This window comes from Hyla sarda, chromosome 3 (assembly GCF_029499605.1).
Source record: "Hyla sarda isolate aHylSar1 chromosome 3, aHylSar1.hap1, whole genome shotgun sequence".
Taxonomy (NCBI): domain Eukaryota; kingdom Metazoa; phylum Chordata; class Amphibia; order Anura; family Hylidae; genus Hyla; species Hyla sarda.
The window spans coordinates 419500879-419516239 of record NC_079191.1 but is presented as its reverse complement, the minus strand read 5'-3'; the positions used below and the strand labels follow the sequence as shown (position 1 = coordinate 419516239).

General features: G+C 37.8%; 1 protein-coding gene across 9 annotated transcripts in view; it reads left to right on the top strand.

The window, feature by feature from the left end:
• ESRRG (estrogen related receptor gamma) overlaps positions 1–15361 on the top strand; it is an 892172-nt gene that overhangs the window by 712547 nt on the left and 164264 nt on the right. For all 9 annotated transcript variants that reach the window (XM_056568348.1, XM_056568345.1, XM_056568340.1 and 6 more), the window contains one exon: positions 13908–14320. In XM_056568348.1, coding sequence (XP_056424323.1) covers positions 13921–14320 — 400 coding nt within the window. In that variant the 5' untranslated portion in view covers positions 13908–13920. The remainder of the gene's footprint in view (positions 1–13907; positions 14321–15361) is intronic.

The window sequence follows — 15361 nt, the reverse complement described above, 5'->3', positions numbered from 1 at the left end:
AGACTGAAACACCACAGATTTTTTTTTTTTTGCGGATTTAACGCAGTTTTGTTGCAAATTTTGACTTTTTGAAAGATAATAGTAACATAGTTACATAGTATGGTTGAAAAAAAACATACGTCCATCAAGTTCAATATAGTAAAAATTAAAAATAATTATTGAATTAGAAAAAAAATTACAAGTATTCATAATAATAGTAATAATAATAATAATAATAATAATCCTGGAAAAAGTTACGTGAATTAACTCTTTCCTTCAAGATATTTTAAGGGATTGTATACATTTAGAGTATGTTCACATAAAACTAAAATGCTGCAGATTTGTCGCTGTGGGGAAATTTTATCAGAAACGGATCTGAATTCCGGGTCAATTCTTCCGGTGGAATCCATAAGTAAAATCCCATTAAAGGGGCACTCCTCTGGAAAATATATATTTTTAAATCAACTGGTGTCAGAAAGTTAAACAGATTTGTGAATTACTTCTATTTAAAAATCTTAATCCTTCCCGTACTTATCAGCTTCTGTATGTTGCACAGGAAGTTCTTTTCTTTTTAAATTTCCTTTCTGTCTGATCACAGTGCTCTCTGCTGACACCTCTGTCCGTTTTAGGAACTGTCCAGAGTAGGAGCAAATCCCCATAGCAAACCTATCCTACTCTGGACAGTTCCTAAAATGGACACAGGTGTCAGCAGAGAGCACTGTGGTCAGACAGAAAGGAAATTCAAAAAGAAAAGAACTTCCTGTGCAACATATAGCAGCTGATAAGTACTGGAAGGATTAAGATTTTTAAATAGAAGTAATTTACAAATCTGTTTAACTTTCTGACACCAGTTGATTTAAAAAAGAATGTTTTCCAGTGGAGTACACCTTTAAGTCAATGGGACTTTGTATTACCTGGCCAAATTCTGCTTTAAATCCCACACCAATTCTGTATAATTTATACTTTATTTTTATCCTGAAGCAGAAAGATAATTTCTGCCGCAAAATTTCTGTGAGGAAATTTTCCTTATCGTGTGAACATACCCTTACGCCCATGCATACTACGGAATTTCCCAGCAGAATTCCGCTGGTAAATATTGGTGCAGCACAATCCCGTTGCTGCCATTGGCATTCCACTGCAGAGTGCACACTACAGAGTTTCAGTGGCGGTCCATTCTGCCGGCAAAATACCGAGTGGGATATATTGCCATCTATGCGCTGTCCACACCATCCTGGTGTAGCGTATTTCCCTATCCACATTGAGAACATATGCATGCATAAGCAAATTGAGCATGCATATGTGCTGGGAGGTGCATGGTCTTTCAACAGTCATTCATCCACATCAGCATTTCCCAACCAGGGTGCCTCCAGTTGTTGCAAAACTACAACTCCCAGCATGCCCGGACAGCCTTCGGCTGTCCGGGCATGCTGGGAGTTGAAGTTTTGCAACAGCTGGAGGCACCCTGATTGGAAAACACTGATCCATATACACATGAACTCCCAATTTGTCAAATGTATCTACCCTAAAAAATGAAGCAACGTTGTAGTAGCCTTGATCCCAAATATTTTACTTTTTTGTGTATATTGCTACCATGTATCCTGAAATACTTCTACTGCAATAGAATAAGGCTAATATGAGGCTATTGTGTCTTGTTATAGGTGACATCTCGCAGACCATCTTAAATGGGTATTCCAGGAAAAAACTTTTTTTATATATATCAACTGGCTCCAGAGAGTTAAACAGATTTGTAAATTACTTCTATTAAAAAATCTTAATACTTTCAGTACTTATTAGCTTCTGAAGTTAAGGTTTGTTCTTTTCTGTCTAAGTGCTCTCTGATGACACCTGTCTCGGGATACGCCCAGTTTAGAAGCAAATCCCCATAGCAAACCTCTTCTAAACTGGGCGTTTCCCGAGACAGGTGTCATCAGAGAGCACTTACACAGAAAAGAACAACCTTAACTTCAGAAGCTCATAAGTACTGAAAGGATTAAGATATTTTAATATAAGTAATTTACAAATCTGTTTAACTTTCTGGAGCCAGTTGATATAAAAAAAAAAAAGTTTTTTCCTGGAATACCCCTTTAAGTTGTACCAAAAAACAACAACACACCTGTCAACAGGTTGTATGTGGTATTGCGGCTCAATCGCATTCCCTTCAATGGAAGTAAGCTGCAATACCAGACACAATCCATAGACTGGTGAGGTGCTGTTTCTTTGTTTTCTAATCCCATAGTATAAAATAAATTTATATATATATATATATATATATATATATATATATATATATATATAGAATAACTATAATTAATTAATTAATTGTTTTCTTTCAAAACTACAATTATTTCTTTTTTTTTTTATTCTTATTTATTTATTTGTTCTGTAACTCTCTGGTTAATATTAGATCATCCTGCCGCACCCTTTCGAATTTTCTTGTTTTTGTTGTGTAAACATTTATCCCAGATGCCAGCCCTTATTAATGTCAAGACCGTGACCGTGTACATTGGCGATCACCTCCTAACATTACTGCATGAGCTGCATAAAAAAAATGTCTAATACAGTGTTTCCTAACCAGGGTGCCTCCAGCTGTTTCAAAACTACAACTCCCAGCATGCTGAGAATTGGGGTTTTGCAGAAGCTTGAGGCACCCTGGTTGGGAAACACTGGTCTAATAGCTAGCATTGCACCAGTACAAGAGCATTAATATTTAACTGGATATATATATATATATATATATATATATATATATATATATATATATAAAATATAATAATAATAATTTTATTTATATAGCACCTACAGATTCCGCAGTGCTTATTATATTTATATATATATATATATTCCGCAGCGCTTATATATATATATATATATATATATATATATATATATATATATACATATATATTGTTTATATATATATCTTTTTATTTATATATATATTTATATATATATATATATATATATATATATATTTATAAATATATACTGTATATATATATATATATATATATATAGTTTATTTTTTTAATTTTGAAAATAAAATGAAAAAAATCATATCAGATATGGATTAATGGTAGTTACCTTAAATTAAAGCATACAAAAAAATAAATATATATATATATGACATCACTGCAGGACCAAAGCGGACCACCAAAGCGGCAGAGTAATGACAGCACTGTAGCAGCAGCAGCAGGTGTAATTGTTATTCATTTCAAAATACTTAATTCAAAAATGTTTTCTCTGTTTAATAGAAATCATGGCTTATATAAAAAAAAAAAAAAAAAAGACCACTAGGGGTCCCCATACCATCCAGAACATAATCCTGTCTGGCTGTTGCAGCCTCTTTGTCCCAGCTGAAGCACAGGCTGGGAAAAAGTCCAATAAGTGACTAGCATTCATCTGTGCTCACTTCTGTCCTGTCAGACTCCTATCTAATAGCAGAGAGAAGGGGGTTTCAGAGCAGCCTGCAGTGATTGAATGAGGAGACACAGCACTGTAGACTCAGGGAGGAAGGGAATGCATAGTGAGTGAGGGCGGGCTCAGTAATAGCCATGGACACGCCCCTTCCTGAGCAGTGGATGTTAGAATGAGTGAGCAGCAGAACAGAGGGATTTGTGAGCCAAATACAGAAGCTAGACACATAAAAAGACATGTACAGCTTCTGTATGACCTAGTGAGGAACATCATGTGGCTTATTTTAATCCTTATAGGGCCTTGATCTTCAAACTGTCGACCTCCAGATGTGGCAAAACTACAACTCCCAGCATGCCCGGACAGCCGTTGGCTGTCCGGGCATGCTGGGAGTTGTAGTTTTGCCACATCTGAAGGTCCGCAGTTTGAAGATTACTATAATGGGGTTTAAGGGGGACCTCTTCTATGTACTGCTTTGATCATATTAGATATGTCATGAAATTTCATCTTACGACCTGCGTTGGGTGTCACTGCGCCACTTTCCTTCGCCGTCGCCGGCAGCGCTCATCTCCCTTTTATTGTACATTTACATTTTTATCTGTTTTTGTTTAAAATAGAGCTCGAATTGTAAACTCTGCACTCTGGCAAGTTCACATCATTTTGTCTCGTAGCCACAGAACAGTTGGCACCAGCTGGGTCCCTACTGATGCCAGAGCAGAAAAAAAAAAATCACTTAAAATAATATAGAAGAGATTATCTCGCAACGGAACGCAACGCTAGAAAGGCGTAGAGCAGATAAGAGCTCCGGAGTGTGCTGGAGATGTCTCCTCACCCGCCTGTGGAATGAACCAAATTGAGATTTCAATACAGTAAAGATCTTCTGTAGGCTAATTGTAACATTAGAACAAATGTATATCAATACTGCTATAGCGCCATACGGACATCTGTTTAATTACAAGCCAGCAGCTAATGAACTTCTACCGAAACAATACTGTTCAGGAATGAACTGAAGCTACGGGAATGTATATAGTCCGGTAGAGAGGAGGCAGGAGCGCCCCCTTGTGTCAGGATAAGTTATTTATTTTTTTAAATTAGGAATGGCCTTACAAGGCTGGTAAGTAATAATTAACCATAGGGCCCCATAGCAATACCAGGAATGCAGCCCTCTCCATCAGGATGGGAACGGTGTGCGAGGATTTTGCTCTCCATTCTGCACACTTTTGTTTTTTCTCCTCAACAATCTTCATTACTTTTCTCCCTTACTAACTATGCCTTGCCTCTGTAAGGAGATGGGCCCTATAGAAACTTCCTTCCTTCTTTCATTCTTTTCTTGTTTCTTCCCTCCAACCTCCCATAATTCCTTGCACTGTAACTCCTTTCTTCCCTTTTTTTCTTTCTTCTTTCTTTTCTTCCTCCTTCCTTTCCTTCTATGTCCTGTCCTTCCTTTTATCCTTCATTCTCTCCCTCTTTTCTACTATCATTCCTTTCCTTCGTTCTTTCATTTATTACTTCCTTCTTCCCTCTTATCTTACATTCTTCATTTTTCTTCCTTCTTTCCTCTCCCCTTTTTTCCTTTCTTACTTGCTTTCTCCTTCCTTTCTCTCATGCTTCCTCTCTCCTGTCCTTCCTTCTTCACCCTTCCTTCCATTTCTTCCTTCTTTCTTTTATTCTTTCTATTTTTCCTCCATCCCTCCTGTCTCCCATTCTTCCTTTTTTCCCCCTCCCGTCTTCCCTACCATCCTTTCTTCCTTTCCTTCCTTATTTCCTTCTTCCTTCCTTTTTCCCTTCCTTCCTTTCTTCCTCCCTCCTGTCTCTAATCCATCCTTTCTCTTGTCTATCTTTTTTCTCCATCCCCCTCCTTTCCTTCTATCCATCCTCTCTTCCTTCTATCCATCCCCTTCTTCTTTTTCCTTCCTTCCTTCTTTCCTTCCTTCTTTCCTTCCTTCCTTTCTCCTTCCTTCCTTCCTTTCTTGCTTCCTTCCTTCGTCCTGCCTGTCTCTTATCCATCCTTTTACTTGTCTTTCTTTTTTTCTCCCTACCCATTCCTTCCATCCTCCCTAACTTACTTTTTCTTCCCTTCCTTCCTTCCTTCCTTCCTTCCCTCCTTCCTTCCTTCATCCCTTCCTATCTCCCTCCCTTTCTTCCTTCCTTCCTCCCTTCCTTCCTTCCTCCCTAACTTACTTTTTCTTCCTTCCGTCCTCCCTAACTTACTTTTTCTTCCCTCCCTTCCTTATCCCATAAGATAGTCATGTACCTCCGTATCAATATCAGATTGATATTGATTGATTCAGAATTTTGGGCTCAGGTCTTACATGTGTATACATCTATATATATATATATATATATATGACCTTTCTAATCTTCCCTTAATGTAGGACACTTTCTCTTCTCGGTTTAGTGTCCCTTTAAAAGTAACTTTTGGCTCATTTGTTCTGGGGATGTCATTTTGCATTTAGCAGCCTGACAAGATGTACCGGTGGCATATTTGATGTGTAAGGAGAGTAATATATGCACAATGGCATATCTATATTTGCACAGCGTTATTGTTCATTTAAACGCTGTATTGATTTGATGTTTTTCATGGCTTTCACTATGACAAGCTATAGACCATAAACAAGGCCTACTTATCTGTAGCTGCAGAGGAGACTGAATAATGAGGATTGAATAAACTCTGCCACTGGCTTATCAGGTTAACCCTTTAATCCCGCATCCTGACCGGCCAGAAAGAGAGAGAGAGAGAGGTAATAGCTCAAGAGGGAAAATGTTTATTACTGGATCTTAGGGCTCACACCATGCTGTATAGAAATCTATGAACACCCCAATTTCATTCAGAGGTCGTCACATTGCAAGCTCTGATAGGGTGCCATATAGAAGAACCATCGGTGAGATTTCTCAAAACCTGTCCACAGAAAAAGTTGCTGAGTTTCCCATAGCAACCAATCCAATTACTCAAGAGGCCTTTTCAAAAATGAAAGAAGCGATCTGATTGGTTGCTATGGGCAACTCAGCAACTTTTTCGTTGGACAGGTTTTGAGAAATCTCCCCTAAGTCCCTATGGCTCTGTAGTACAGAACCATATGAGTGAATCTTTCTACAATTAGAAAATGGCTTCTAGACTGTACCTACCCATAGTGAGTTGTGTCCATTTCCCCTTCGCACATGTTAAAACTTGAAAGTGCTAAGAAAAGTTGCACATTTTTAGCACCATCATTTGGGACTTTTTTTTTTAGGCTCAGTTTAGGCCATTGCTTGGCATAAACAGATAACTTGATCTTTAGTTTGGTTCCAACCAAGGTTTTACCTTAGTATTATGTATGTATTCCCTGATGAATGCAATCACTTTGTCCTATGAGTCGACAATCTAACAAACACTGTCCCGAAATCCATGTCTTGCAATACAAACCCAAAAACTGGTGCAGTAAATGATGTTGCATCTTACTATAGTGGACGTTTACAATGTTAGAAGTCGCACCTATGGAATGTATCTGCCAAAAATGCTGCCCCCTACAGTCTGGGGGAAAACACATTACTCATGGATGGTGCATCCTTGCATCTGGACAAGTCCATTTAGAAGACTTGATTGGCAGTCTGGGAATGTAACTCTTTAGTTGCCATGACATCTCCTCCATTATGACATTCATTGGAAATGTTTTTTGTTTTCCTCCTATAAACTTATCTAGTAATGGCTCTGAATATTCCTTTCAACTTAACAAGGCAAAGTCTTATTAGAAGCCGAGAAGAAATCCTTTTTGTGCACCTTGTTTTTGGCTAAGCCAGCGCACCTTAATGCAGTGATGATACGTTAGGCGAGAGAGTTGTCAAAGCATCGTATTACTGTGATGCCGTAATGACACCCTGTCGCCGGAAAGTAGTCCTGTTTCCTCAAATCGCACGTTGCACCGTTGATTTCTGACATGACACTTCATTCAGACTCCTTGCTTTTTCCTTCCTCATTCGTATACAAGAGCAGCTGGCTCCCATTTTTCTACTAAGTGATTTGTGTTTTTTTGCCACTTTGCCTGAGTGCAATTAATTGAAGCAGAAAACGCACTCATCGCGAAGTCACATCCATGGTTCAAGTAAGTCGGCCCGCAAATGCATTGCACCGTTTACTTTCGGACACAGATTTTTGCAGTGGATTGAAGTGTGCTGGTTGCTTATAGCTTGGGAGACAGTCCCAATGGTCAAATCACATTTTTGGCTCTTACACCAAAAAATGACTCTCAAAATCCAGTGAAACACAGTAATATTAAAGGCATATTCTAGAATTTCTTTTAAATGATTATGTTACAGGGGCTGTAAAATTAGAGTAATTAATAATATTGTGTCTGTACCTGTGTTTGGCTAGTCTCGCAATTTTTTTTATGTGACCTTTGCCCTGATGTTTATTTTTAACAGCATACAAAATTTGTGTTGTGTCAGATTTTCTCAGGTTGTTGTGCGACCGAGACATTACATCACTGGTCAGGGGTTGAAATGGAGCCTGTCTGTGCTTCAATGGGTGGGGCGACCAGTCGGTAGGAGGGAAATCATCCTCCACAGAGCTGCAGGGAATCGTAGTTTCAAGCACAGCACGCATGGAAGGGAGCCTAGCTGTGTTGCAATGGGTAGGTTGACTGATGTGTGGGAGAAGAAATCAGTAGCATTATGGTGGCCATTTAGCCCCAAGACATGTCCAGATCCTTCCTAAACATGACCATAACTGTCCGGCAAGTAAGTGCTAAAATCACCTTATGGTGGATAACCCCTTTAATCTTCATTAAAAAGGTCAAAATAGATTTTTACCACCATCATGGCTTCCATTATAAACTGAAGCCTTAATGCTAGTGTGAGTGGACCCTCATAGAAGGAAGTTTCCATCTTGGCATTAGTGTTGCTCGCGAATATTCGCAATGCAAATTTTATTCGCGAATATTGCATATTCGCAAATATAGCACTATTATTCGTAATTACGAGTATTCTTTTTTTTGTTTTTTTTCACAGTACACATCACAGTGATCATCCCTCTCTGCTTCCAGCTTGTGTGGTGTAAAGAAGGCTCTAATACTACTGTGTGAGACCGGCGTGCGCATTTGTGCATATGCAAAAATTTGCATATGCTAATTGTCGCATTTGCGAATTTTCACTTATGCTAATTTTTGAATATGCTAATGTTTTGCATATGCTAATTTTCGCATACGCAAATTTGCAAATGTATGCGAATTTTGCGAATGTATGACGAATATTCGTCCATATATTCAAGAAATATCGCGAATTCGAATATGGCCTATGCCGCTCAACACTACATGGCATTCTTATCTATTCCAAAGCTAAGAGATGCATCTGGTACATAACAAGACTTTAGATCAATGGTGGCGCTATACACATTAAGTCTACCTTAACCAAGCTTGCCATTTTGAAGTTTTGGTAGAGTTGAAGAACCATAGGTTGAACACTTTGAATGATGTCCGTTGTCCAATTGATGGCAGCTTATGACAATAGATTTTGCCTAAAGCTCTGCTTGTTGAACACATGCTTAAAGGACATAATAATTGACAATATTGATATTACTTGAAGTAGTTTTCAGTCGTCATAAGGCTATGTTCACATCTGTGTCTGCGGATGCAGATTACATTGTATTTGCCTGTGGTGCTATTTTTTTTCATCAAGATGACTGATAACATGATGGAACCGGATGGACCTAATTTTATGTCAGCTGTTTGGCATGCAACATCTTTTACAGTGGTGTGCGTTGTCAATCAACTAAAGCCACAACGCAGGTGTGAACAGAGCCTTAAGGTGGCTATACACATTAGGCCTATTCCAACCAAGCCTGCCATTTTGTTAGATTTGGGGAACCATATGTTGAACACTTCGAATGATGTTTAATTGTTGGCAATTTATGGCAATAGATTGCACCTTAAGTTCTGCTTTTAACATTTATTCAATGGATCCCAAAGACATGCTCATCACCCCCCCTCCCCCCCCCCCCCCACACACACACACACCTTCCATCCTTATAGTCTTCTTATCTTGAAAATATCCACAATATGAACTGGGATTGCTGAAATCAGATGACATCATCTTCTAGCCATCTTTTACTTGTGTGACAGTTGAGATATCTTTCATCCTAAAGATTTTTTTTCTTCGCAGTATTGAGGCTATCTGTACTTTAACACTGGGCCTATTTCCCAGAATTTCTACAAGTTTATCCTAGTGTGTGGCCAACATTTGTTAACCTCCATCCTAGCAATTGAGATAATGTAAATTTCTGGACTCGATGAAGAAGCAGGATTGACTTTTTTCGCTCTCTTGTAAAGAACAGATAAAGTCATCATCTTGGAAACGGCTTCTTTCTGACAAAAACGAGCTCTTTTGAAATAAAGCCATATTCACTGTATTCCTGCTTGAGTTAATGTGAATTTTAGTGCCTCCAATTTTAGATTGAAGTAGGGGCCAGGATAAAACCCACTATGTGACAGGCGAATTTATAGATAATTGTGAATATTTCTGTCCTTGAATAATAATACTAAAGACTTTTTTTTTTGCGTTGAGGAATGTGAATTACGCCCAGATCTTAGCGGCTTAGTATAATGGAATGGTGTATGGTCTTTTGTGTAATGAACTCCATTGTAATTAGCAGGTCAGCCCCCCTTGCCGAGACTTGTTTCCAGCACAATTCCAAATATTGCACAGCATAACAATAGATGTCCTGTGGTCGATGTTCACACGACTTCATCTGGAAAGCAGAAATGGTGAAATTGGGTCAAACTATTGTGTCTTCTATGGGATTGTTTTTTTTAATGAACTGGTGGTGCCAGAAATGTAAACAGATTTGTAAATTACTTTTATTATAAAAGTCTTTATCCTTCCAGTACTTATTAGCAGTTGTATGCTACAGAGGAAATTCTTTGCTTTTTCAATTTATTTTTTGTCTTGTCCACAGTGCTCTCTGCTGACACCTCTGTTCGTGTCAGGAACTGTCCAGAGCAGCATAGGTTTGCTATGAGATTTTCTCCTGCTCTGGACAGTTCCTGATACGGGCATCAGGTGTCAACAGAGAGCACTGTGGACAAGACAAAAAAGAAATTCAAAAAGAAAATAATTTCCTCTGCAGCATACAGCTGCTAAAAAGTACTGGAAGGATAAAGATTTTTTTAATAGAAGAAATTTACAAATCTGTTTAACTTTCTGGTACCATTTGATTTAAAAAAAAAATAAATGTTTTCCACCAGAGTACCCCTTTAAAGGACATAATTAATGACAATATTGCTATTATTTGCAGTAGTCTTCAGTAGTCATAAGACTATTTTCACATCTGCCTCTGCAGTTGCAGATTACTTTGTATTTGCCTGTAGTGCTATTTTTTAAAATCAAAACTACTGATAACAATAATTTTTTTTAAATATATATATATATATATATATATATTCAACTGGCTCCAGAAATTGAAACAGATTTGTAAATTACTTCTATTAAAAAATCTTAATTCTTCCAGTAGTTATCAGCTGCTAAAGTGGAGTTGTTCTTTTCTGTCTGACAACAGTGCTCTCTGCTTACCCCTCTGTCTGTCTGTCTCGGGAACTGTCCAGAGCAGAAATTGTTTCCTATGGGGATTTGTTCCAACTTTGGACAGTTCTTGAGACAGACAGAGATGTCAGCAGAGAGCACTGTTGTCAGACAGAAAAGAACAACTCAACTTCAGCAGCTGATAACTACTAGAAGGATTAAGATTTTTTAATAGAAGTAATTTACAAATCTGTTTAACTTTCTGGAGCCATATATATATATATATATATATATATATATATATATATATATCATGTTTTTTCCTGGATAACCCCTTTTAGGTTTAAAAAACTCACCAACCTTGGAGTAAATCCATGGTGGAATTTTGTAGCTTAGACTTTTGAGGAAGGTTAAATAAAATGAAGCCCTCAAGGGCTAACCACAAAGCTTGACCGATTCTTGGTATGTTCACCATAATCTCATGCTTTAACTTTGAGAAAGGTTATAGAAATGACAAACAGTAGACAGAAACCACCGGTTATCTTAGACCACTTAAATGGTTATCTTGGTAAAGGAAAAAGAAGTCGGAAAAAACTCTTGGCGTTGCAATAAAAAAGATAATCTGAGATCTTCAATGCACAACTGGATGCGAGGGATGAATGTGAACGAATGTTTTAATCATGGCTGCATAAAATTCACGGCTGGAGAGAGAGCGAGTAAAAGGGAGCGTATTTTAGTACCCTAATAACTCCTAACTCTAGCCTAAGATCATAATGTATGTGAGAGCAGTCCAGTAATTATAAGGTAATAAGTGGTTTTGTAAGTGCTCTAAATTAAAAGGAATTCGCAGAGCTGTTGTAAGTCAGAGCCGAGCCACTTTCCCTCGAACGCTGGCCGGAGCCATGAGTGCAAAGGCAGATGAGACATTTGCATGGCTGTAATTAGTGCTAAAAGAAGTAGGTTACAGACATCTTAAGGAAACACCCTATTTACTAGACCTCATTTCTGGGTTTCTTCAACGGTTTCATGCTCTCATTGCACATCAGCAATGTCGACTTGGACATTATGTCATTACCATTAGGATTTATATTGCTATCCAATATATTTGACATGTTGGAAATTTTTTGAAAATATTAGAAATGCATTGAGAATGTGAAAATTGTTATATAGTCAAGGAGAGGAAACAGGGCTCACAAGAAGTCCAGAGAAAGGAGAAAAATCAAGGCTTCCGGTAGACCATGTCTTATCAAGATTTTACCTACCATTGACAATGTTCTTCGGGGCTTCTCTTCTACTGAGTTTTGTCCATAGCTTGAAATAAATGATGTACTATTCATATAGTACTTGTGAAATCATTAATGCGTCAAGTAATCTTAGCCCATGCTGTGAAGGTAACTTCACATGACCATGACCTTAGACAATAATGTGAAGTTGATTTGACATGGCCTTAACCTTTGTCCCCTTGTTCCATGTTGTGAAGGTCAAATTACCATTATACCATAGTGTGATGTAGTGTTGGGCGCGACTATTCGCATTTTGAATTTTTATCGCAAATTCGTGAATATTGCAAATATATTCGCTATATATTCGAAATTGCGAATATTTGTTTTTCCGCATATTCTCATATTCCTTCTTTTCCCTTGTGGGCCAATTAGAATGATGCAAATACACTTGTCAGAGGTTATGAACAACATCCCTAGCAACCAATAGTAAAGTTGCCCACCCCCTGACTGTTTTCTTCCTCGTATACGCAAATATGCGACATTCACGAATATAGGATGAATATTCGTCTATATATTTGCGAAGTATTAAAAATTTGAATATGGCCAATGCTGCTCATCACTAGTGTGATGTAGATTTGACATAACTAGTTCCTTAGGCTTCTTAGTCTGTGGTGTAAAGGTAACATATCATGACCAGGACCTTAGACAATTGTGTGAAGTTGACTTGGCATGGCCTTGACCTAAGTCTTTTTGTTTCATGGTGTGAAGGCGACATGACTATTATACCATGGTGTGAAGTTGATTTGACATAGCCATTACCTTAGTCTTCTTGGTCCATGGTTTGAAGGTAAATTGACATGACCATGATGTTACACAATAGTGTGAAGTAAATTTGGCTTGGCCATGGCCTTAGTCTTCTTGGTTCATTGTGTATAGGTGACCATGACTTTAGACCATGGTGTGAAGGTGACTTGGAATGACTACCAGCTACCATTAAAATTAACAATGACAGTGTATTAAAAAAAGGAATATATAGCTAGCCATAGTGGCATGGTATTAGTTTTTTTTCAGTGCTTTAGAGTAGACTATTTTAAATTTGGAAGTGCTTTCGAAAAAAAAAAAAAACAATCCTTACAATTTTTGAGCAAACATCCCTTTGTCATTCTTGAGTACGGAGTAGTAGTATGAACTTAACTTTGTGATGTGCCGTAATATGTTGTAAGAGTGCAGCTAAGGTGGTAGAAGGAAAGCCAAGCTATACCCAACCATTTCATCTTTTATTCTATACTTATTCTATACTTAGGTATAAGATACTTTTCTTCTTTTTATGCAAAAGAGCTCAATATTGTTAATCTTTACAGTAGACAATCCAAAAAATGTTTATTCATGAGTTTATTCAAGTTTAACTTGCCATCTAAGTATTTTATTTTTTGTTAAAAAAAAAAAACATTTTGTTCTATTTCTTTTTATTGCCTCTTTTTTTTAAAACTACTGGATAAGTATTATAGTCCACAGCTTTATACTTAACATTTCACATGTACATTTTTACCTATTGACAAGCGGTCTTACCTTTGGGACAGGGGATTTGGGCTTTTTAAAGTTTTGTTTATCGCCTGTCTGTAACATTGCTAACTCTCTGTCATGGCCTTATGCTGATTACCTTCATGTACAACAAGGGTTATTGACTGATGAATGAATGATGTGCAGTCTTTAGCCCCCACAGAGCACTGTTAAAAAAAACACGGGAAGCTTTCTTTTATTAAACACGGCCTCCTTTTTTATTCTTGTCTCCTTATTACCATGCAGGCTTCTCTGCAGAATGTCAAGCAAGGATCGACACATTGATTCAAGCTGCTCGTCATACATCAAGACGGAACCCTCAAGCCCAGCCTCGCTGACGGACAGTATCAACCATCACAGTCCAGGCGGCTCCTCAGACGCCAGTGGAAGCTACAGTTCCACGATGAACGGGCACCAGAATGGACTGGACTCTCCCCCGTTGTACCCCGCTGCGGGCCTTGGCGGCAATGGGCCCGTCAGGAAAAGATACGATGACTGCTCCAGCACCATTGCCGAAGATTCACAAACCAAATGTGAATACATGCTCAATGCTATGCCCAAGAGACTGTGTCTGGTGTGTGGTGACATTGCATCAGGTTACCATTATGGGGTGGCTTCATGTGAAGCCTGTAAGGCTTTTTTCAAAAGGACAATTCAAGGTTGGTGCTTCTTTATTCCCCCCTCAACCCTCCCAAAAAAAACTCCAAAAATTCTAGAGAGTACAAAGTGAATCACTACTTCCTTCATGGTGTCCAAACTCAACCAAAAAAGGTGTAATGTTTCTTAATCTTCAAGAATGTTCTGTTCTGAACAAATTTTGAAAAAAAATTTTTTTTTAAATATCAAACTTTCTAAAATAAAAAATTTGAATTCAAATAATTGTAGCAAACATGTTTCATGTTTGCCACAATTATTTCAACTCAAAATTTTGATTTTAAAAAGTTAAGTATTTATGATTTTTTTTTTCCATTCTGGAATTAGAATTTTCACCCAACTTATACATTTTTTGTGAAGTTCCAGAAGATCCTCAGATACTACCCCTTCCTTAGTTTGGACACATCCTATAGAATTTTAATGCATTTTTACAAAAATGTACTAAAATTCTTGGCAAATATTTTAAATCGAATTAATCCTAATAACTGTCAAACAAAACACAAGTAAGGCTATGAATGTCTGCCAAAATTTACTGCCCTTTCATTTTATTGGGATTCTGCTGTCCGATTCACACGAGGGAATTTCCACGGTGGCAGTTCTGCCGCAGAAATTCCGCATTCTGCATTCCGCAAAATTTCATTTTTTCATATCAACTGGCTCCAGAAAATTATACAGATTTGTAAATTACTTCTATTAAAAAATCTTCATCCTTCCAGTACTTATCAGCTGCTGTATGCTCCAGAGGAAGGTGAGCACAGTGCTCTCTGCTGCCACCTCTGTCTGTGTAAGCAACTGTCCAGAGTAGGAGCAAATCCCCATAGCAAATATCTCCTGTTCTGGACAGTTCCTGACATGGACAGAGGTGTCAGCAGAGAGCACTGTGGTCAGACTGGAAAGAACTACACAACTTTCTCTGGAGCATACAGCAGCTGATAAATACTGGAAGGATTAAGATTTTAAATAGACGTAATTTACAAATCTGTTTAACTTTTTGGCACCAGTTCATTTGAAAAAAAAATAAAAAAGGTTTTCCACCAGAGTACCCT